General features: G+C 35.2%; 3 protein-coding genes and 1 pseudogene across 4 annotated transcripts in view; 1 reads left to right on the forward strand and 3 right to left on the reverse strand.

Annotated features, from left to right (window-relative positions):
- Positions 1 to 3629: 3629 nt before the first annotated feature.
- Positions 3630 to 6376, reverse strand: LOC6648311 (nose resistant to fluoxetine protein 6). 2 transcript variants are annotated; one of them, XM_002070821.4, is made up of 9 exons: positions 6079 to 6376; positions 5658 to 6018; positions 5522 to 5595; positions 5254 to 5456; positions 5078 to 5190; positions 4799 to 5015; positions 4558 to 4730; positions 4037 to 4493; positions 3630 to 3978 (listed from the first exon to the last, which is right to left on the reverse strand). In XM_002070821.4, exons 1-9 carry the CDS (start codon positions 6371 to 6373, stop codon positions 3730 to 3732), a joined length of 2142 nt encoding a protein of 713 aa, XP_002070857.4. In that variant the 5' UTR covers positions 6374 to 6376; the 3' UTR covers positions 3630 to 3729. The 2 variants fall into 2 exon arrangements, with proteins under 2 accessions (XP_002070857.4, XP_023035094.2); XM_023179326.2 differs by having other exon boundaries at positions 5078 to 5456.
- A 2510-nt stretch (positions 6377 to 8886) lies between these two features.
- Positions 8887 to 11627, reverse strand: LOC26529694 (annotated as a pseudogene).
- Positions 11628 to 12992: 1365 nt separating this feature from the next.
- On the forward strand, positions 12993 to 13946 carry LOC6648312 (40S ribosomal protein S10b). The gene is made up of 2 exons (XM_002070822.4): positions 12993 to 13076; positions 13330 to 13946. The coding sequence occupies exon 2, from the start codon at positions 13331 to 13333 to the stop codon at positions 13811 to 13813; it is 483 nt and encodes a 160-aa protein (XP_002070858.1). The 5' UTR covers positions 12993 to 13076; position 13330; the 3' UTR covers positions 13814 to 13946.
- A 7811-nt stretch (positions 13947 to 21757) lies between these two features.
- Positions 21758 to 24184, reverse strand: part of LOC6648313 (serine/threonine-protein phosphatase 2B catalytic subunit 3) — a 29362-nt gene continuing 26935 nt past the window's right edge. Inside the window, exon 2 of the mRNA XM_023179563.2 lies at positions 21758 to 23771. Within this exon, the coding sequence (XP_023035331.1) occupies positions 21807 to 23603 (1797 nt within the window). The 5' untranslated portion in view covers positions 23604 to 23771 and the 3' untranslated portion in view covers positions 21758 to 21806. The remainder of the gene's footprint in view (positions 23772 to 24184) is intronic.

The raw sequence follows: 24184 nt of genomic DNA on the forward strand, positions 1-24184 counted from the left end.
CTGACTGTGCTGCAGCATGAGCAGCTCCTGATAGCTCTCCAGACGTTTTGGTGGCATCGAAAATCATCCAGAATCAACTTAACCTTTTAGAACCATGGACCAACCAACACGGATAAGTCGCTGCGTGTGACTTTCGCCACTCGCAGGCGCAACTGCCCCCCCAGTCAGCCTTAATGGGACGCTTCTCCCGAGTGTGGACAAGGTGAAGTAGCTGTGTCTTACCCTTGACAGGCGTTTAACCCGGAAAGCTCACATCAAGGTCAAGAGAACTCAGCTAAACATAAAGCTCTCCAAAATGCAGTGGTTACTCGCCAGGAGCTCAGCACCTGCAACAAATTACTGCTCTACGAGGCCATTCTGAAGCCTGTATGGACTTATGGCATTCAATCCTGGGACGCAGCGTCTAACTCAAACAATCAAATCCTGCAATGATTCCAGAACAAGCGTCTACGCAGAATTGTTGAAGTGCCTTCTTACGCGCGTAACTCAATCATCCACAGAGACCTTCACATCCCGTCAGTTAAAAGTGTGATCCGGAGGTATGGCATTCAGTACCTCACCAGGCTAGAAACCCATGATAATGCATTGGCCCTCAAACGCTCGACAACAGCATGCCGATTAGACGTTTGAAAAGAAGTCCCATTTCATTATTATCTTTGATAATATTTGCTTAATGCTTAATTAATGTCCATTTAGGATAAATTGTGTTTATAAATTTATATTCACTTAGCAATTATATCTTAAGTGTAAGTCCCTTATGTCCTATACATACATGTGGAAAAAGAAAAAAATCTAGAAACGTTATGAGTCTGAAAATGAGTCACCAGAATTGCGTAAAAAACTGATTGTGAGTCCAAAGTGAGTTTATAATTTTATTGGTGCAATTTTTAGCTGCATAAAATTTCTGTTGCTGCATTTATTTCAGTTTTTTCCATTTGTTTGGTAACTTTAGTACTGCAGGGTATAATTAAACTTTTGACGTCTTTTCGAGTTCCCAGCAATTCCCTTTTGAAACTCATCTTCTGTCGAAGATTCCCTAATTGCGCCATGCTAAGCCAGGCAGATTTAGCATCTAAAATATAACGTATACGCACAGAGTGACAGCAAAACTAATAACACATAATATTAATCATGACATATGTTGAAAAAACAAGACCAACAGTTTCGACTTTCAATCTGTTAAAGACTTGAAAACATTAAAATATTTGGACTTCAAAAGATGTAAAATGTTGTCTTGGGTCTAATATTTCTAAATTTTGTCTTTAGTATATTTCGTCATTATAGACTACTGCTCCAATATTTGGACACTCTACTGTGGCCTTAGACTAAAACCATTACTGCTCTATTAATTTCATGACCATTGCACCTTGTTTATCATTTAATAGATTTCACCTAAATTTTTAAGCAGACCTTTGAAATAAAACTTTCCAATGAGTGCCTTGTTATGGCTGTAAGTATAATCAACAACAACTACCTAATCGATTTTAGGCAAAATTTAATCAAGATTTGTTTTGCTTAGAGTCTAGACGACAATTGGCTGTGGTTTATGAATTATAAGGAATGTACTGAAAAGAACCTAAACGCTTTCATATTGGCATTTCTCATAATTACGAGAAAAATTATGCACAACTACTAGACTAAGAACTTCACTACTTTAAAACGACAGTACTGTCGACGAGTATTTGTCGAAAGGGTACCATCTGAATATTTCCATGAAATTGAGCCTAAAAAAGTTATAATGTCATTAAAAAACAAACTATCTGACATCTCAATCTTGTCTGAATCATGAATACGCGGTATGAAAGAGGAGATACCACAATCCTGCCCAGAGCTTTGACCCATAGAAAGATTTTGGAAAAATAAAATTTAAAATTAAGTAAGAAAGTCGTCTCGCCGACTTAGGTATACCATACACCAGTAAAGCAAATATTTCAACTTTATTAAACAAATGCATTTTCACATGCTTCTTACAAGCATATCTTAGTATCTCGCTCACTCAATCATACGAGCTCCCTAGCGCCCCCACCAGCCAACGGCCTACTCCGGCCTTATGGAAAAACGTTTATATGCATAACTCGACTGTTTTTTGTTTGATTTTGATCAAATTTGGTATTTTGCTAGATATTAGTATTAAGCTTAAGTGTGCCAAATGATTCCAGTCAAATGAGTCCATTTCTCTTGTCATGGTTCCTAAGGCAATTAACATTTTCCATTTGTATTTATTAATTTTAAATGCTAATAAAGCCATGTACATACATAGGCATATGAAATATTAGAAAACATAAAGTTTAGTTTGTTCTATAGACCAATAAATTATTATGTTAAATTTCCTTTCAGTACATTCCTTAGTTAATTGCTGTGGTTAATCATTATCAATGAACTGCACTTTGTACGACCGAGATTTGATTAAGCGATAATTCTAAAACGTCAGAGGGATTTCTTCAGATAAGTTTACGATCGATTTTACCAGACACTTTAAAAACACGTGTGTGCTAATATATTGATAAGACTATGTAAAGTAAGAATTTTTCATATCTTGCACCCATTTGGCGAACAATTGCATCAGAATGGAAGGCAGAGCAAACAGAATTATGTATGGAGATCAAAGGAACTAAGAGAACTTTATCTCAAGAATAGGAATTATGATTTTATAAATGTTTTTACGCTTCAATACAAAGTACTAACTGAATCTAAACTGAATTTAATTCAAAGTGGCTTCAAATTACGACAGGACTATAATAGATTGATAGGAATATAACTGCACCCTAGAATTCAGGTAATATATATATATACATATAGGAACAACGCTACAATCGACGTAACACAACTCCCTTAGGCTATTATATATTTGGATAAATAGGCGTGTTTTGAACTTTGAAAAAATCTCAAACATTCTTAACTATGTAAATCTGTAACTTACAAAAAATTTTTAAAATATCTTGTCAATGTTTTTAAGTTCAGAATTAAAGCGGAATGTTAGTCACGCTGTTTATAGAGTTCTATTTTTTGAAGGAGACAAAAAGCGCCAAAGAACTGCAAAGTATTCCAATAATTTTAATAAATTTCATTTCTAATTTAATTAATTCTTGGAGTAACGAAAAGTTCATGTCCTTTATATTAAAGTTAAAATAAATTCTTTCAAGCATTTCTAGAAAAAGAATTTTAAAAAAATTGATAAATTTTTTCAAGTGTTTGATGCGATTTAAAAAAATGTTAAATGGCTTTTCAATTGATATACATAAATACTCTTAATATTGGTAAAAAATTGTATAAAATATGTACAATCTGAAAGAAAAATATATGATTAAACAATTCTAAAAAGTCTTTATATGTCAAGTTGTTTTTCAATCGATATTTTTTCAAATCTTCCGCGATGGCCTAGTCCGGCACTGGTGTTTTGGTTGATCATGGTCTGGTTTGATTGGTCAACCAAATTTCATAAAAATAAAAATTAGAATAGCCAAATTATACAAAAAATAACTTTAGGAAAGGCTATACCAGCATCGGTGCGACAATCTTCTTTATCTTACAATTAGAGCAAGATTTGCCTTCGTTAAATGCAAGTTATTTCCCACTTGTCTCATCAAATATTAAGATACAGATATGTATGCAATAAATAGTTATATATTTTACTAAGATAGAAAATTCCAGTCCATAAATATTAAAACTAATAATAATAATAATAAAAAAAAATCAATTAAAACTATTTGCCAATAGATCAGATTCTAATTAGCTGCTTGCAGTAAACGTCACTGACGCCTTCTCATCAGTCAGGGCTGATTTATTGGGCAAAGGAGGCGCCGTTTCGGAAGTTGATTCAATGGTAGCTGGCACCTTGGTCACAGGGGCAACAGCCGGACTTGGCTTTCTCGTTGGCAACAGAAGGCTCTCGAGATTACCAAAGGGAGCTTCTATCAGGATGTACATGAAATATGCCAGGATGACGACAAAGCCAAAGTCTCCCCAGAAACGTAGCATCTAAATAAATAGCATTAGTAAGTACACGATGCGATGACGGTTATGTTGATTCACTTACCACTTGGTAGTTACTAAAGTAGGTGCTGGTCCTTGTAATGCCACCATTAAGACTTTCAATAAGCATGTGGAAGATGTAGGCGCAATAGGAGAGCTTCGACAATGGCTGCCATAAAGGCGATGAAAGGAAACTATTGGCCAATCCACCATATCCTTGCATACAGGCGAAGATCACCCAGCAGAGACCCAAGGGCCAGGCCATGCGTCCCAGGGTCAAAAAGAAAGCTTCATCCACTATGGGCATTGAGATGCTAACGTCATAGAGGGCAAATATGCAGGTGAAGAACAAGGCCAAACTGATGATCCAACCCAACCAGACCGTGGGGCGATTCAATTTGAACGTTTTGCCACGATTCACATGCAGGAAATAGCCAAATAGTACGCCAATAAGATAGGGAGAAGCACGTGTTTGAGTTCCAAAGTATATTTTCTTCATTGAGGTGGTACCACCAGATACCCTGTAAAATGTTGATTATTGATTTCACTTTCCCTCTCAAAATGTTTTCAAAATGATGCACTTACATGGAATACTTTTTGATCACCATCATGCTAAACAGACATGAAGCCAGCAGCAGCATTAACACAAAGACGCCAGCAGCTCCCTTCTTGCCCCATTTGTAGAGGGCCAATATCAGGAATGGTGCAATGATATACAGCTGCATGTCAACGGCCAGATACCAGGAATGAGCAATACACTTCAAAGAGAGATAGCGGGTAAAGCTGAGTACACAATTCCGTTCATTTCGTTCAGTTGTCTACTTACCAAGTCGTTTGTGGCATAGTTCTGCACGTACAGCAAAGTCCAGAACCAGTTATCCTTGCATAGACTGTAATCTTCCATGGCAACACCGCCAAAGAGAGGCCCATCGCCGAGAAGGGGCAGTATCTTCATGTAAATGAGAATGCCAATAGCCAAGACTGGTGTAAGTCGAAGATAACGATGCAAATACATCATTGGCACGTTTAGTTTGCCTTTAGTTCTGCAAAATGAAGAGAATCTCCCATTAAGCCACATAATTAACAATGTAAAAAGAAAACTCACCGTTCCACATAGCGTAGTCCCAGAAGAACTACCAAAAGGCCGCTCAAAAAGAAGAATGTGTCCACGGAAAAAACTCCCTCTCTGATGAGCATGAAAAATGCTGAGTTGAACCACTGTATCAATGAAATTTCAGTTATCAGACTTTTTGTAATCATAATCAGCATGCTATAGCCTACCTTATAGGCATCCACAATATTAATGTTTGGCGAAACTCCAGCGATAATATAATCATGGCCAAAAATTACCCATACAAGTGACATACAACGCATTCCATGAAGACAATCAATGACATTGGGATTCGATTTGTTGTCCACAATGCGGAATAAAGTACGGGAGTTTGCTCGTGCCGAAAAGGCTTTCACAATGGGAGGAAGTTTCTCTATAAAAAGAACCAAAAGGGTTAATTAAGGGTGAAAATAAGAACTGAAAACACGAAGTACTTACTCTGATCTTCACAAATAAAATAGTCGTATAGGGTGGCCAAGACCATCAAGAACGCCAATATAGACAAAAGGACACTACAGAAAAGTGATCAATTATTACCTAACAAGCCATAATTTAATGGATTCTTGAAACTTACATGGTGAAAATGGTGACCCCGTCGTAGGGTTCTTTATCGGCTGTTTTGCATGAGGCGTCATTGACCAGCTCCAAGTCTGCACTGATCTCTAGATTTAGTAGTTGCTTGAACAATTGTCGAATCATTGTGTCCATGTGAGTGCCCGAACAAGTGGAGGGAAAACAGACAGCGGTGTTCACATTAAGAATGCTTGGCACTCCAGAAATTTTGCCAAAGGGTATCTTAGCAAAACAGTATTTTCCCCTCACACTGTGACCGGAGACGACTGAGTGGTCAATCGCCAAACATTCGTCATAGTTACCCAAATCCTTCAAGTTTCCCTTTAAAATTCCTGAGGGAATTGAACCCCACGAATCAAACACTGAAAGAAAAAGGAACTTTATACTGTTCGATCCACTGGAGTTGACTTAGAGAAACTTACTTCTTATTGCCCACAAGCTGGCTGTGCTCACTCCTTGAGTTAGGAGGGTGAGGTCCGATAAGCATTCGAGATCTTCTTGGGTGGGTATTCTAGGACTTTCGCCTGGCAACAGATCCTTTAGCGTTATGTTTTGGTAAAAGTCAAGGAACTCCACCGACAAATGTCTTAGTCGAGTAAGGCTCTGGTACTCCGACAGGTCCATCTCCAAATAGTCTTCATTTTGACTGGTGCTCCACACTGTTGTGCCAACGCTTAGCAATAGCGTGGCTATTAAAAATACTCTAGTACTGACCATGTTTCTCAGCCTTATGGTAAGCTATTGATGATTTAACTATGGCCAGGGTCTTATTTATATAAATCGCCCATGAGAACAACAATAATGATAAGCACTTGGACTGGTTACGGTGGCGGTTAACGCTTTTCCATGGCATCCACAATTACAGTTGCTATCAATAATTGGTCATAGATTAGCGAAAGATTGGAACACCAGTGGCTAGTAGTAGCAGAAGCAGCATTAGTAGTAGAATAACCTTTAAACACTTCACTTGAGTGACGCTGCAAATCGATATCGCTTCTGGTCTAGCCTGTCTGGGAATTAAAAACTGACTCATAGCGCAGGTCGACTAAATATGCTTGAGTGTTTATTAATAAGAATAAATTGAACGACTTGAGTTTATAAAATGAAATTAAACCTTAAAAACAGGACAGAGAGCTCGACTAGAGACAGAATCCTCAATAATATTTAATATTTAAGTGAGATTAAGGATCGGAAATGAAAATAGTTCGCGTTATATTACGACATGGGTTCAGTTTAAATATTGGAAGAGAAAATCTATATTTTTTTTCCAATTCTTTAATGGCTGCACGGTATAAAAAGTGCTAAGTAATGGAAATTATTTGGCTATGGATTTTTTATATTGCTTGAAAAAATTCTTAGTTGATTCAGAATCAAACCCGTTGTCTGTTAAGTGATTGTTAAATACTTGGTCCTAAAGTGCATACTAATGCAAAAAAAATGAACAAAAAAAAAATGTAAATCTGTTAGGTATTTGATATAAAAACCAAAAGAAATCTAACAAATTTCATGTTTTTGGCTTTTTTTTCATGTTGTTCGGTTGTCACGTGAAGAGATTAGTTTTCGGATTGCATAGTTCAAGTTTTCACAGCTCTTACAACTTTTTTTTAGATTAAGATGTCCCGTTAGTTAACTATCGGGGATCATTATTCACAGCAACGGCTGGCTTATCATTATTATTCGTTATTATTCATTACTATTCCCTTTGCTGATAATAATTAGAAAAATTCTCGAGAAATTATTATTCAACTTGAAATATTTTTGATTCGTTTTAAGTGATAAATTTCCAAAATAACAAACAATTCCATTTAACAATTTCAATTCTTATCTATTAAGTGGAATATTCATTTGCTTCGCAGTGATGACATGAGATTTTCACTTCAGGACTACTGATTACAAACCACATAATAGGGGCTTATAATAAAATTTATTAATTCCCGAGAGACAGACGGTAATCTAATCGGTCTTGTTTTCTGGCTAGTAAGTAAATAGATCTGAAACCTGGTGAAATTTTATGTCTGGCTTTGCTTTGTCTACTACTTGGCATTCTCATATGAGCTAAGAATGCAAACTGTATACAAGGATAAGGAAGTTTTGTTTCCTAAGAAATGCTACAAAAAATCATAACTAAGCTCAAAGCCAAAAAGTACACACGAAAGTGAAGGCTATGTTCCAGTATTTTCGTCCGCTAGCGGGAACTGTCAAAGAAATTGGAAATATTTGTGCCTATTGATGTAGGTACTCAAAGAGACTGGTCAAAAGGTATAAAATTTGGTAACATGTGAAATTGAGGCTCGCTAGTTCTTGTAATCTTTCTACTTGTTGCAATGCTCCGCACCACTTAGTTCAAGTCACTACGACTAGTAATGTTAATTTCAATGCTATTGTCTTCTTTAGGTAAAAGCAATCCATATTTAAACATTATTCAAGGTTGTTTCATTTAAATTTTGCAACTAAATTCAATTTTACAAATGTGGATAGTGTAGATTATCTTCAGCAGAAAAGTCTTCAGTAGGTAAAACCTCAATAAATCCTGTTTTTCGAATTGTGTTCTTTTTGAAAGGGTTTTTATCCGCTTGCGAGAGATGTTTTTTATGAATATATTAAAGATTTTTATACAAAATCCCTTCTCTTAGGCAGATCTTGGGAATGCAAAATTCGTCCGGCTGCGGGAGATGTCCGCGACTAGCGCTTTCACTGTATATTGTAAATACCAATTTTAAGTTTAATGTAATTAAAAGATTAATTATATGATTATTATTGATTTTGCGAATATAAAAGTAAAAACAAAGATAAATATATAAATTTTTAAATTTATTTCTTTTGTAATAAAAACTCATTTACTAAATAAAAAATGCATAGTGCCAAAATCTTTATAATGTACAATTGAATATTCAATTTTCCTTAATTTTCCTAATTTATTTCATTGATTTTCGATTACTTAATAAAAACTTTCGTAATGGTTATGAATAATTTATAATTATGTAATAAAATTTAATAATTGCTTTTTTAAAAAAAGGTAAAAATTATATGTAAAATTTCACTATAAATAAAGTTTTGTTTTGGATAATAATCCAAAATAAATATATTTAAACACTTTTCCCTCCCAATCTCTGGTCATCGATAATCGATTGTTCATATCTTATTCAGTGTTGGTAAACGAAAATATCAATAGTGCCAATAACCGCAATAATTAAATTTCAATTTGAAGTCTATGTCAATAATTTTATTTATTAAGTTCCAACTCTTCTTTTAAAGTTTAAGTTCTCATCAGTCAGGGCAGATTTATTGGGCGAAGGAGTCGCCGATTCGGAAGTTGATTCAATGGTAGCTGGCACCTTAGTCACAGGGGCAACAGCCGGACTTGGCTTTCGCGTTGGCAACAGAAGGCTCTCGAGATTACCAAAGGGAGCTTCGATTAGGATGTACATGAAATATGCCAGGATGACGACAAAGCCGAAGTCTCCCCAGAAACGAAGCATCTAAAAAAATAGCAATAGTAAGTACACGATGCGATCTGGGTTATGTTGATTCACTTACCACTTGGTAGTTACTGAAGTAGGTGCTGGTCCTTGTAATGCCTCCATTAAGAGTTTCAATGACCATGTGATAGATGTAGGCGCAATAGGAGAGCTTTGCCAGTGGCTGCCATAAAGGCGATGAAAGAAAACTATTGGCCAATCCACCATATCCTTGCATACAGGCGAAGACCAACCAGCAGAGACCCAAAGACCAGGCCATACGTGCAAAGGTCAAAAAGAAAGCCTCATTCAATATGGGCACGGATAGTTCAGGATCATATGTAGAAAATATACAGGTGAAGAACAAGGACAAACTGATAATCCAACCTAACAGACGGCAGAGCGCCCTAATTGAAAGTTCCGGCCACGATTCACATGCATAAAATAGCCAAAGAGTATGCCAATCAGATAAGGTGATGTGCGTGTGTGAGTACTAAAATAAATCTTTCGCATGGAATGTTCACCTCCGGTTATCCTGTAAAACAACATTAAAGAACCGGTAAATAGTTTTCAACTGAAAAAAAGGAAACATTTTCCCCCAAAATGACCCCTTAAAAGGGTTTTCAATATTCTACCGCTCCCACCACCGCTGAATGACCAATTTCATTTCATAAACTACATATATATGTACTATTCTTACATGGAATACTTCTTGATCACAACCATACTGAATAGACACGAAGCCAGCAGCAGCATTAACAGAAAGATGGCGGCGGCTCCCTTTTTGCCCCATTTGTAGAGGGCCAATATCAGGAATGGCGCAATAATATACATCTGCATGTCCGCGGCCAAATACCAGGTATGGGATATGCACTGCAATGAGAGATAGTAAATTTACTAAACCCTTGGAAATCATTGTTTCAATTGATCACTTACCATATCTTTTGCAGCATAGTTCTGCACGTAGCGTAGAGTCCAGAACCAATTGTCCTTACAAAGGCTATAGTCATCCATTACCACAGAGCCATAGAGGGGCCCATCGCCGAGAAGGGGTAGTATCTTCATGTAAATGAGAATGCCAATTGCCAAGACTGGTGTAAGTCGAACATAACGATGCAAATACATCATTGGTACGTTTAGCTTGCCTTTAGTTCTGCAAAATGAAGAGAATCTCCCATTAAGCCATATCATCAACAATGTAAAAAGAAAACTTACTTTTCCACATATCGTAGTCCAACGAGGACTACCAAAAAGCCACTTAGAAAGAAGAATGTGCCAACGCAAAATACGCCCTCTCTCAGGAGCATGGAATAGGGCTTGCTGTACCACTAATTATAAGAAAAGATTATGTTTTGGTTATTGCAAACACGTAAACTAATTCAATAACTACCTCAACGGCATCCAACTTATTGATTTTGGGTAAAGCAGAAGTTATAAGATAATCATGACCAAAAATAACCCGAATCAGAGATATGCAACGCATTCCATTAAGACAATCAATATTGGGATTCGATTTGTTGTCCACGATGCGGAATAAAATATGGGAATTAGCCCGTGCCGAAAAGGCTTTCACAATGGGAGGAAGTTTCTCTATAAAAAGAACCAAAAGGGTTAATAATAATTAAGGGTGAAAATAAGAACTGAAAACACGAAGTACTTACTCTGATCTTCACAAATAAAATAGTCGTATAGGGTGGCCAAGACCATCAAGGACGCCAATATAGACAAAAGGACACTACAGAAAAGTGATCAATTATTACCTAATAAGCCATAATTTAATGGATTCTTGAAACTTACATGGTGAAAATGGTGACCCCGTCGTAGGGTTCTTTATCGGCTGTTTTGCATGAGGCGTCATTGACCAGCTCCAAGTCTGCACTGATCTCTAGATTTAGTAGTTGCTTGAACAATTGTCGAATCATTGTGTCCATGTGAGTGCCCGAACAAGTGGAGGGAAAACAGACAGCGGTGTTCACATTAAGAATGCTTGGCACTCCAGAAATTTTGCCAAAGGGTATCTTAGCAAAACAGTATTTTCCCCTCACACTGTGACCGGAGACGACTGAGTGGTCAATCGCCAAACATTCGTCATAGTTACCCAAATCCTTCAAGTTTCCCTTTAAAATTCCTGAGGGAATTGAACCCCACGAATCAAACACTGAAAGAAAAAGGAACTTTATACTGTTCGATCCACTGGAGTTGACTTAGAGAAACTTACTTCTTATTGCCCACAAGCTGGCTGTGCTCACTCCTTGAGTTAGGAGGGTGAGGTCCGATAAGCATTCGAGATCTTCTTGGGTGGGTATTCTAGGACTTTCGCCTGGCAACAGATCCTTTAGCGTTATGTTTTGGTAAAAGTCAAGGAACTCCACCGACAAATGTCTTAGTCGAGTAAGGCTCTGGTACTCCGACAGGTCCATCTCCAAATAGTCATCATTTTGACTGGTGCTCCACACTGTTGTGCCAACGCTTAGCAATAGCGTGGCTATTAAAAATACTCTAGTACTGACCATGTTTCTCGACCTTTGGTAATTAAGTAATAGATTCGACGTCCTCCAGGGTTTTATTTATACACTATAATTACGTAGCGGTTTTCATTATAGATTGGCTTATAGTATCAATAATTATTGTACCCGTGGCTGATACTTGGCTATTATGACGCTGCAGAATGATAATTTTGGTATAAGTAAACCCCGAAGAGAAGCACATGAATCAGTAGACAATTCTCTTCCGAATTGAGTAGCCATTAATAATAAAGTATAATATTGTTGGCTGCCCAAATTAATTTTCAAACACTTATGAGTCCTTCAATCACAATTTTGAAGATCAACGCAAGGATGAAAAATGTAAAAATTCATATTTTTATTTAAGAAATCAGCCCGAAGAGTTGTAAATGATGCCTCTCTTTATAAAGATTATCTATAAACACTCTATTAATAATGTTCCAAGAGCAAACAATTTCAATTTCGTTTGTTATCATTCGAGTAAAAACATTGTCATGCTCTCCTACCTACTTGATTAATAAAGATTTTAGTGAATAGCACATTTTAGCTATAAGGGTTTTAAATACAAATTTATGAATTCAGTCTAGTCAGCCATCTAATCAATCGGGTTAAAGGGTACCAATAAGATGACGCCTTGTAATACATTATATCGTTATAAATTTTCCTTAATTATGTACGTAGACTCTTAAATAGAAATGTATGTAGATGTTATTATATAGTGATTGTTAATTTATCAATCCTCTGATTTATATATTATTTTTGCATTTTGCTAAAATCAGAGGTATTAAATATAATTGAATAATTCTAACCTTGATGCCCTTGGAAGCTCTATTGTATAGAATTAGCATCTTATCAAGCTTGTTGTAATTGTATCTAATAGTTTTTTAAGTAGTGACCTACTCGATGTTCAAATATTTTCTTAATTGCTGGCATAAGAAAAAACAGAAGGGTCCATAAACTAATGAGGTTGGCCAATTTGTACGATAACCAGAGTACTGTCGTATTGTCCAGATAAGATACTCTACATTACATATAGTACAGGTCGATCACCCTGAAAAGCAATAATAAGGAAGTAGTTCAAAGCAGGCTCCAAGGTTGCGTAAATAGATTACGGTATTTCATAATTACATATATTATGATAAAGTGTTTTTCTAATATTCAAACTTAATAGCGCTCCTTTTATTTGTTATTTCTTTATGCTGTTAAATTTATATTTGATATCAACTAAAAAAAATTGATTTAAATTTGAAATGATTTGGCGCCTACATTCACAGTTACTTCACGAAGAAGAAGAATGCCTGGGCGATAAGTATCGATATATTTCACAAGGTGGCAGCCCAAAAATCAACTCTGTAGTGATGCCACTCAGTTAGTTGGTATCGTTGGGTTTGGCAACCCTGGTGAGCTGTCGATTACCTTTTCCTTTCTTTCCGGTCTCTGCCCCATAGAAGACGCAAAGTACGTGAAAAATATAAAAACTAATCTTTAAAATAAGCCGAAATCCGCTTATGTAGAAACTAAAATACGTCTGCAATATGATCGAAATCAATTGCTGCAACTGTTTTTAATTGTGTTTAGTGCTTGTTTTTTTTGTTTACGATGGAAATGGAAAAGACATTTATAAAAACAACAACAACGAACCTATTGAAATAAGTTGAATATTGAGTTAAACCTAAACTAACACTTTTTTTTTCTGTTCTGTTTTGTGCAGCATGTTCATGCCAAAGGCTCATCGTGTCGCCATTTATGAGTACCTCTTCAAAGAGGGCGTCATTGTGGCCAAAAAGGATTTCCATGCCCAGAAGCACCCCGAGCTGGAGACAATTCCCAATCTGCATGTCATCAAGGCTCTGCAGTCCCTGCATTCTCGCGGTCTCGTCAAGGAGCAGTTCGCATGGAGACATTACTACTGGTATCTGACCAACGAGGGTATCGAGGAGCTCCGTAGCTACTTGCATCTGCCACCCGAGATTGTGCCCTCCACACTGAAGCGTCCCGCCCGCTCGGAGACAGTGCGTCCACGCCCAGCTGCTGGTGGCCCACGAGGTCTTGGCGATGCCTCTAAGACCGGTGAGGACCGTTCGGCCTACAGACGTGCTCCCGGTGGCAGCGGCGTCGACAAGAAGGGTGATGTCGGACCCGGTACTGGTGAAGTGGAATTCCGTGGCGGTTTTGGACGTGGCTCGCGCAACTAAATTTCTTTGCGCCAACCTTTTTTTTATATTATAAAAAAAAAATTGAAAAAGAGAAATTATATTAAATCACAGTAAAAGAAAATGTTGATGAAAAGGAGGATTCCCCCAACAACAACAAAGTAAAAACGGAAAATTGTGTGTGTTGTTATTGTTGCATATTCAAAAGGATAAACCGGCATGAATTAGAATGAGATATGTTCAAGTGAAACAAAATGTTTTGAGTTCAACACATTTGATTTTATTTTCTTTTTTTTTTTCTGTTGTGTGCCACGAAAATTAATTCTTTACCAGTTGCGAAGGTCTCTGGCTTTCTATACAAAGATAGAGCGATTCTTATGTTTTGCCTCAATTAAGTTTTTAATTGTATTGTTATTTGTGTGTTTCATTACACGTAATACAAAAAATTGGCAAGAGCCTAAGAGATTTGCCACCATAGAAAATGTTATCCTTGCGAGAAAGTGTTTCCCTTCATATGATATAGTTCACTTTAAGTGGCAATTTATTCTCGTCTAAGCCAAGTAGTAAACGAGGCTGATCAGACAGTTTTAGCATTTGTATTTGAAGCCAATCAAGATGAATCGCATTTGGGGAATTTAAACTAGATTTTGTGTATTTCAACGAACACGTAAAGCCAAAAATAACTACAAAACATTTATCTTACTTTATCTTATAGTAATTGTTTAAGACCTTTTCTCCCAGAACCTCTATGCTGATTCGATTTGAGAATGAGCTTAGTTTAAAATTTATCTCACTGATACCAGAAATTAAATTAAATAAGACTAATTAGACTCAATTGAATATCAATAACATCCAAAGAGTTTGCAACTAAACAACAAAATAGGAAGAAGACAGAGGCGGTTTATTTGATCCCTTATTATTTTTCATCGATAGTCCTTAAAGTTACAAATAGTTCTATTTTGTAAATTTCAACTACAGCTGAGTTGTATTAACTGCTGTGATCACCGCATTTGATTTTGAGGAGTTAAAAGGCAACGACTATGGAGAAAAAAATTGTTTTTAATATGATTATGTTAACCCCCCATAATGCCCCCTTGATGTGAACATTATATTATTTTTTATTGCTACGACCATGAAGGAGTGCTGAAGTTTTCGGGGTCATAATGCGAATTAGAAGATCACCAATGTAAAAATGAGAACATGAATGTTCAATAACGATTCGCAAAAGATGTTTTGTTTCTTAAGAATTCGTTAAATTAAGGTCTCTTGTTCATTGGCATTTGAAAAGAAACCTTGATAATTAGTGTGATTTTATACGTTTTAATTAAAAATGAACTTTAAAAAGCATTAAAATGAGAAATCTCTATTAAATATCTGTTAAAATTTGGCACAATTACAGATTTGCAAAGTTAGAAGTTTTTGAGAATTTTTAGTAATTTTCAAATCCAGTAAGAAATAACACTATCAATAATCACAGCTAACTTGTATGTGGCTGCAAAAATCTTTAAAAGAAGTTTGCAGCTTTTGATAAAACTTGGGTAATTGTCGAGGTTATTTTATGGTCAAACTAATAAGAAGCTGTGTGTGGGGGATCTTTATTAGAGTTTTCAACATTATTTATCGAATAAGTTTGTAAATAACGAACCAGTTGAAAAAAGTTAGCGAACCCCGCTAACATTCGGTGCTGCCAACTAGGTCCGACAATTGTTGTTAATTAACAGCTGTTATCTAACATTTGCAAACTAAAAAAATAATAGGGGGAGTCTGAAAAAAAATAGTGGGTCGGATAAAAAATAGTGGCGGTCGCCGTAACGGTGGAAATATTTAAACTTTGTCTTTTCTTACTTGGTGTCCCCCCAATTCCCCCGTACCCCATAATACATACAGAAAAGGAGTCATCCCCCCACTGAAAACGTGTTTGTTAGAGGAAATAATAAACGTGCGCTCATTTTATTCTCAGGATAGGTACTTGTATATTTTTTTATGTTGTTTTTTTTTGTTTGTATTGTGTTTTGTTTATGGTTTCTGTTTTTTTTCTTGTTAATATTAATTATGTTAATAACATTAATAATCATTTTTGTTTGTTTTCACTTAATGTTAAAACGCCTTTGTCTGCTGCGGCATTTCTTCCTTGCCTTTGCTTCTTCTTTTCTTTTCTTTTATCAACTTTTTGGTTTTTGTAAATTAATAATTTTGCATGTACAATATTTGTTGTTGTTTCTTGTTTTGCAATGCCTTTCGTCTTTTGTTTTGTTGTTTTTATCTTTCTTTTCTTTGCATTCTTTTTTTTATAAATTTATATGTAATAATAATGCTTTCACTGTTTAAATTTGTTAATTTATTATTTTTATTTGTTTTCGGTTTAATAATAAAATTGAAAATTTTTAAGAGATTTATCTAGATGTGTGTGATGTTTTCTTTGTTTGTAGTGTGTGTGTCTCGTTTTCATTATAATTTATTAACTTGTTATTTTGCCTTTTAAATATTATATTTACTTTTTGTCCGTTTTAATATAAGTATATAAATTTTTGGTAGTTTTTTGTTGTAATTTTTAATTTATTTGGGATTTTTCTTCTTTTATACAGATATATATATATATATGATGTATACACAAATTTGTATGTATACATACATATATATGTATGCATATATGTATGTATTATGTATATATATAATTTTTATTTTGTGTAAAGTTTTGTTAATATTATTTATTATTTTTAAAGCATTCGAGGGCAGGAAGTAGATGTTGAAAAATACATGTATCAAAACAATTAAGGTAAAAACTATACAAATACATATATGTATATATACATATATATATGCACATATGTATATATTATACATTATAAATACATACATATATAGGTATATAGAAAATGTTTATCATTCGCTTTGTTTCTTATGTTCTTCTCATCGAAGTTTTTCTATGACCTTACAGGACATAAAAGATATTTTGTAGCCTTCCAAAGAAAAATATTTGCCGGGCTCAGACAGAACGGACTAATGCAAATATATAGAAATTGGATCGGAGTTTCGACTTATAGGATGTTAACTCGAATATGCCAATAAATGAATTGATTTACTATCAAGATATGTTTTTTTTTCATAGACAAGTTGTTTACCCAAATCCATAGGCTGATGTAAAGGTGGAAATTCGCCGCGGAAAGTATGAAATAAGCAGTCCGAAAATTCAATATTTGAAACATATAGAGAATAATAATTTTTAATATTCTGTGGTTACCCAAAAAAATCCTCTAAGCAATCATTGCTTGTAGACATGTTTAAATTATTATTATTATTATTTTGTGGCAAAAATGAAACTTTTTCAGCGTATTGCATACTTTAAAGGACAAAGTTCCCCCATTTCACAGTCATAGATTCGTCTATGCAAATCGGAACGCTATATAATTTAGAAATGTCAGATTAGGAAAAATGTAATAAAGATATTCAACTATGTTTTGCTTTCGGATCCAACGGACAAAAAGATATACCCCAGATGATTTTAGTCGTTGACCTGGAAGACTATAGAAAAATCGATGCAGCTTTCTAATACCATTTGTTTTCTTATGGGAAGGGAAAGGGTTTTATTTTTCATAAATATTTTTGCTATGTTTAAGAGGAAAAAAAACAGGCAACCTAACTAAATTCAACTATTAATATAAATTATAAAAGGTTAGAAAAATAAAATAGAAAGATTTGATTGTACATCAGGTGGACAACAACAACAAATTAATCAAAAACCAAAAACAATTAGAATTGTTATTGGGAAAAGTTTGTTTTGTTTTTGTTTTTTTTTTGTGTTTTGCTTTGCCACGTAACAAGTTTTTTTCTTGTTTTATTGGCTTTTTCTTTTGGTTTTTTAATATGTTTATTAATTATTAATATTTGTTTGCTTGTAGTAGAAAATTTACCATTAGAAAATGTATGCATGTGTGTTTGAGTAGGGGAGATGAGAGCGAAAGACAGAGAGAGAGAGAGAGATAGTCTATTGAAAAGAAAGCGAGAAGAGTAGAGCTGAGCGGAAAAGAGCTTAGGTGGAATAATAACATATACATACATATTTTTTTACATATACATATGTATGCATGTGTATGTGTGTATATAGTATAAAAGTATTGTTTGATTTTTCGGTATATATATTATATTTCTTTAATTCCCTTTTTGTGTGTGTGTGTGTGTTTTTTAGCGCTTTTTTGTTGACTTTTTTTTAATTATTTTTTTTTTTTTTTGTAGTTGGAGAAAAAAAGTATACATCTTCATTTTATTTACTATATATTTATATAGCTTAAATGGGTTTTATTCGGCATAAAATTCATTGGATTTAAAAGAATATATTTTTTTTTTAGTTTTGTAGTATTGTTGATTTAATTTTTGTATTATTTTATTTTGGAATTTGAAATGCATAAACTTTTGTAAACTTTTTTTTTTGGTTTTTTTCTTTGCTTTGGTTGTTTGAATTCTTTGTTTTTTTTTTTTTATGTAGAGAGTGTGTTACGAACGCTTAAATTTAAATATGTATATATATATTTAATTTTTGTTTTTTTTTCTTCTTTTCTTTGTGTTATGGTTTATATTGTATATAATAATATTTTGTTCATCTTGTTCTTTGTTTTCTGGCTACGCATGGGCACTACCAGTCTCTCTCTCGATTACAAAAGGCAATTGAGGAACAACTAAAAACATAATACCAGAAGCTAAAATTGGCATGGCCAAACTTTCTATCCCTCTTACTTGCGGGTCTTAATATTGATTGCCAATCAACAAGAGATCAAACACAGTTGGAAAATGTGTCATCCAAACATTTCAGGATTGAGTTGGTTTTCGTTATCATCTTTGAAATGAGTTTTCTGGATTTTCCATTGCTTCCTTTTAGCGTGGTTTCGAAAAATGTACAAATATTTGCCAATGTTTGTTTCTTTCTTGTTAATCACTTCAAATAATAGATTTCAAATCGTTATGTCTAGGTCAACATTTCCATGTGATCGGTTCCGATAAACAAACCTCATCAACAATATAGTACAAACATATGTATCTATGTAGATATATCAGTTGTAACGATATTTAGATGAATGCATAGCAAACTTAATATTTTTTTTTTGCATGCTTTTAGGTGCTAGAGGTAAAATGTAATTGTTGCCGCTGCTACTAAGTGTACCCATGTTGGATTTAAGTATCATCATCTCGGCTGGTTTTGTATGTATTTGTGTGTATTTTCAAGGTGTATGTGTGGGTGTAAACTTAATTCTTCTCTAATCTTTTGCTCTAACCTGTCTCTCTCTGTAGCTGCTGCTGCTTCGTTTAACTATTTTTATTCTTTGTTTCTCATTCGCTTTCAAATCGAATCGACCCGCAATTATCTCAAGTGTATATATATATAATCTGCTTATTAGTTATATATATATATATATATGTATTCATTTATGTATGTATGTATGCATGTATATTTGTTTTATAAAGTACTTTAAAATTGCTATATGTTTGCATTTTGTATTACATTTTCCGCTTAAATTTTGGATTTATTTGCAATTCTTGTTGCTGCTGCTGTTGCTATTCGAAGTTTAAACAAATCTTTCATTCATTTCATCATTCTATTGTGTTTTAGTTTCTTTAAACTTAATAGTTAGATTCACATGGTTTTTTTCCTTCGTTTTTTTAGATTTCTTTTTTTTTTTTTTTTTTTTTTGGTTTGTTTTTAAGATATATATCGCATATAATATAATTTTGTTTAAGAAAACTTTGTTTTTTTTTTTTTGTTTTGTTGCTTTTTGTTGTTTTTTTTTTTGCTTTTTTTTTCATTTATTATTTAAATTCATTTAAATTTATTTTACTTAATGCATAGAGAAAAAAGTGTAGTAAACAATATAAATATACAATAATGAAGTAGAAACAACAATTTAGTATGTGTACATTTGTTTGTGTGTGTGTGTGTGTGTGTAAGTGGGTGTATGTGTTAGGTTAAAAGTAGTTTACAATAAATTATAAAAAACAAGTTAACAAAATTCATATAAATTGCTGGAAAATAGAAATATGATAAAAAAAATAGTTCCTATACATGATTCACATAATTTTTTTTTTAAATTTTTTGTTTAAAATATAATCAAAAATTCAATTTTTGTTTAAAGTATACAAGGAGAAAGGATTTGGGCACGCACACGCACACACGCACTTATATGCATACATATACATAGACACACAGCCAGACTAGCAGTTAGCGCAGTAGAAAATTGTATAGCCTAACCAACAGGCGCAGCCCAATAATGAGATTCATAATATAGAAATAGAAAATGAGAAGGATCCTGTGGACATATTTAATGCTCCTGCGTGTATGTGCGTAAGTGCGGGGGTTTGTATATGTGTTTGTGTTTGTGTTTGTGTGTGTGTGTGTATGTGTATATACAATTATATATTAAATATATATATATATATAAATATATATGTATGTATTCAGCTATTGACTACGACATAGATGGCACGTATATAAAGACCACATACACAATCACCAGATGAGAGAGTGTGAGGCGAATTATGGCGACAAACGATAAACTTTGAGTTTATGCTTCATGTGTATATTAGATAATGTGAGAGTGTGTATGTGTGTGTGTGTGTGTGTGTGTTTTAGTGAGAAGGTGTATTTTGTGTTTGTGTGAGAAAAAGATATAGAGAAAGATTCAGTCGTTTTTTTGGTTTTCTTTTTTCGTTTTTAGTTTTGTTTTTCATTTTTTAAAAATATAGTAGTAAAATATTTTGGATTATTCCGAATTTCGATTCGTAATTCCGGCACAATTTCAAAAAAATAACAAATACATACGTATATATAAAGAAACAGTTTAGAAACCAAACAAAAGGTATAGTACAACAGATCAGATTAGGTTTTACGTCAAGTGACAACAAAAGCAAAACTACGATCAACGTAGTGGGGCTTAACCGGAAACGGACACCAAGATGGATAAAGTTGGATGAAGTTGTCCTCACTCTCTGTGTCTCTCCTCAATTTGTGTGTTCTTTTTGATCAAATTAATTGCATAATTGAAAGTTATAGATGTTTTTTGAGAGAATTACGAATCGGTATTGAGAATAATGCCGATTGTTTTTTTTTTTTTTTGTTCTTTTGTTTTTTTTTTTTAGCTGTTTGTTAGGAAGTTTTTTCTTTTCACTTTGCATTTATTGGTGTATTTTTTTTTTTAATTTCCTTTTTTTTTGTGTGTGTATATGTATATATAGAGATGTATATAGTAGAGACGAGACTTTTGTTTTGTTTTTTTTTGTTTTGTTTTGAATTAGCAAAGTAATTAAATTTACCTAAAAATTTCTTGTTGTTTTTCTCTTCATCTTTTTCAACTTGGTTTTCTTTTATGAATTCCTTATTTGTTTTTTTTTTAGTTTTTCTTCTTTTCTTCCTTTTGTTTTCTTCCCTTTTTCTTTTTTGATATAATGTTGCACAAAATTTTGATATATAATATATATATATAATCATATATAAGTATATCTTTTTGTAACTGCTTTTTAATAATTTTAGCATTTTGCTTTATTCTTTCTTTTTGTGTTTTTGTTTTCTTTAAATTGTATAATACCAATAAATTGTATATTTTTTGTTTTCATTTTTGCTTTAAATTTTTTTGTTTTTCTTTTTTTTTTTACTTGTTTGTTTGTTGTTGCCTGGGGTAGTGGGGCATTTTTCATTTTCTTTGGCGGCTTCAGTTTTATTGATTATGTTGTAGATGTGTGGGTGTGTGAGTGAGTAAGTGTGTGTGTGTGTGTGTATGTGTATGCCGCATTTACTGAACAAATTTTGTCGCTTTTTTTTTGTCTTCATCTTGTCTTGCTTGGACTATCAAAAAACACTACTAAGGAGTAGCTCCTCGCTCCTATATCCCTATTCTGTTTGCTTCATCTAATAATCCTTTCGTGATCGATTGATCGACTGACTGACTAACTGACTGACTGACCGACTGACTACTAACTGACTAAGTTTTTCTTTCTATTAAATTTTAATTTTTGTTTGTTGTTTTGCTTTATTTGCCACTCTGTCTTAAAATTATCCATTGATTGAATTCGCATTTGCATTCGCCGCGGCAGCCGCTGCCGCTGAAAGCGTTTTCTGTCCCTCTTCCGCCGGCGATGGAGTGGCATCTCGACGTGGTGGCATTCGTTCGTTCACCGCATCCAGTCCCTTGGCCTCCGCAAATGAGGTTATTTTGTGATTGGGCGAGAAGCCCTGCATGGCATTCTTAAGCGATTGCTTGCCACCGGACAATGCGCCCAAGGGTAAAGCGCCCGTCGGCGTAAGACCCTTCAATTGCAACACCGATTCCGACTCCTCGCGCAGTACGGAGAAAACGCGTGCCATTTTGCCAATGGCACGAATCTTATTGCGTATAACCTCTTTGCGCAATGCTGCCTCATCGTCCGATAGGGGCTCCTCGCTCTCCTCGGTCATTAGCTCGTCGTCGGAGCAAATGTTGAGGACATTCACTAGCATCTCGGTGACCTTTTCGCCGACAAATGGCAGCGACCAGGTGAACACATCCATGAAATTGGGTAACCAATATGGATGGGGAGAGCAATTGAATTGCCTGATGTTCATCACATTGTTCTCATACTTAAGCACAGCGGCCTTGTTATTATAAACGTCGAGATAGTTTGGCGCCGAAAATATGGTAATCAGCGATGGGAAACCGGTGGTCTGGCTCTTGCGATACATCCGATAGCCGGCATCCTGTGCCTCATGCGCCCGAATGATCGATAGCAGATTATTATTCTGCAGGAAGTCACAGCAAGCCGCATAGCTGTAGAAATATGAACAGCCTCGCACCGAATTGTGCGTATAGAAATCGGAGTTTTTCTCATTACCGAAATCTTCCAACGGATCGGACCACAACAGATCGCACATCGGCCCAAATGCCGGTGGCTCTTTAAAGCGATCCAAGCGTCTTATATCCTCCAATTCATGTATCTCCGGCGACAGTCCACCATGCACGCATAGGAATTGTTGATTCATTAGCGCAGCGAGTGGCAGGCAATCGAATGCATCCATACAGGCATCATAGACTCGTTCCGAATATTTGATTTTACACTCCTGCTTGAAGGTAAAATACTCGGTTAGATGCCGGCACTCATGATTACCGCGCAGCAGGAACAATGTCTGCGGATATGTGATCTTCAGTGACCACAGATATAGAACGCATTCAATGCTAAAATAGCCTCGATCCACATAATCGCCCAAAAACAAATATTTTGTTGTGGCCGGTGAGCCGCCAATTTCAAAGAGTTTCATCAAATCATAAAACTGACCATGAATGTCGCCACACACGGTCACAGGGGCCTCAATATCGATCATTGTCTTCTCTTGGCGCAACAATGTCGCACCCTCCTGTATGATCCGCAGGGCGGCACTCTCCTCGATCCTGCCCTCCAGTATAAAGTGCTGTTTAAGTACATCGTGTTGCGGTTTGCCGCTGCGGGCATCAAATACATCGGCGCAGGTGAGTTTGCGGCTTGGCGGAAACGGTACACTATCGATGACACGCTCCTTAGTCGATATTGTGCTACGTTTTGTCGGGCTCTGTGGTGCTCCTCCTCCACCTCCGGATGAGGCAGATCCTGCTGTTGTTGTTGCTGCAGTTGTTGCTGCTGCTGTGTTGTTGCTACCCGCTGCTGCTACTGCTCCTGCTCCTGCTGCTGTCGTCGTCGTCCCTGATACATTCTTGTTGCTATCGTGTGTTGCATTATTTACCCCACCAGAAGATGCAGAATTTGATCCAACGGCATTGCTCTTCTGCTGCGATTGCTGATTGCTGCTGCTGCTGTTACTTTGTGCAATTGGCGACGACATTTTGGCAATTAATCGTGTCTATTTTTTCGTATCCTGCCACCAAGCACCACGTAGCTCCACCTGCAGTGGGGGGGGGTGCAAGCGCACAGCAGCTCGTTTTCAAAAAAAAAGGGCAACTGCAACTGCAACTGCTGCAACCACCAAGTTCCAATTCAAAGTGATGGCGACCTGCAAAGAAAAGGAAAACAAATAGAGCTAGTTATTCATTATATATAATATATAGGTATGTATATATATAATTGTGGCATGTATATCAGATATTTATGTAAATATATGCCACCCACATGTGGTGTATCTAACCTAGTACTGCACACAATTTCACAGAATTTTTAAACAATGGACCCACGAAAATTTTGGCAGTTCTGTTTTTAATTGAAATAATAAGCAAAATACACACAGACGGACACACACACATACACACGAACACACCAACAATTTATAAATAACACCATTAGCAGCTGCAGCACGAATCAGATGAAGATTGTCCGATCATCAAATTACTATAGTTAGGATCACAGCAAATTCCGTTCATATTTCGGTCGGTTCCGGCACCGCAATCCGTTCGTCTTTCAGTCATCATT

This window comes from Drosophila willistoni, unplaced genomic scaffold (genome assembly GCF_018902025.1).
Source record: "Drosophila willistoni isolate 14030-0811.24 unplaced genomic scaffold, UCI_dwil_1.1 Seg143.1, whole genome shotgun sequence".
In the NCBI taxonomy this organism is placed as follows: domain Eukaryota; kingdom Metazoa; phylum Arthropoda; class Insecta; order Diptera; family Drosophilidae; genus Drosophila; species Drosophila willistoni.

Bases quoted from the DNA above. Each gene is read 5' to 3' on its own strand.
- LOC6648311 (XM_023179326.2), bottom strand. From the start codon at position 6,373: ATGGTCAGTACTAGAGTATTTTTAATAGCCACGCTATTGCTAAGCGTT. The intron at 4,731-4,798 runs GTAAGTAGACAA...CTCTCTTTGAAG, and splicing joins ACTATGCCACAAACGACTTG to TGTATTGCTCATTCCTGGTA. The intron at 3,979-4,036 runs GTAAGTGAATCA...CTATTTATTTAG, and splicing joins ACTTTAGTAACTACCAAGTG to ATGCTACGTTTCTGGGGAGA.
- LOC6648312 (XM_002070822.4), top strand. From the start codon at position 13,331: ATGTTCATGCCAAAGGCTCATCGTGTCGCCATTTATGAGTACCTCTTC.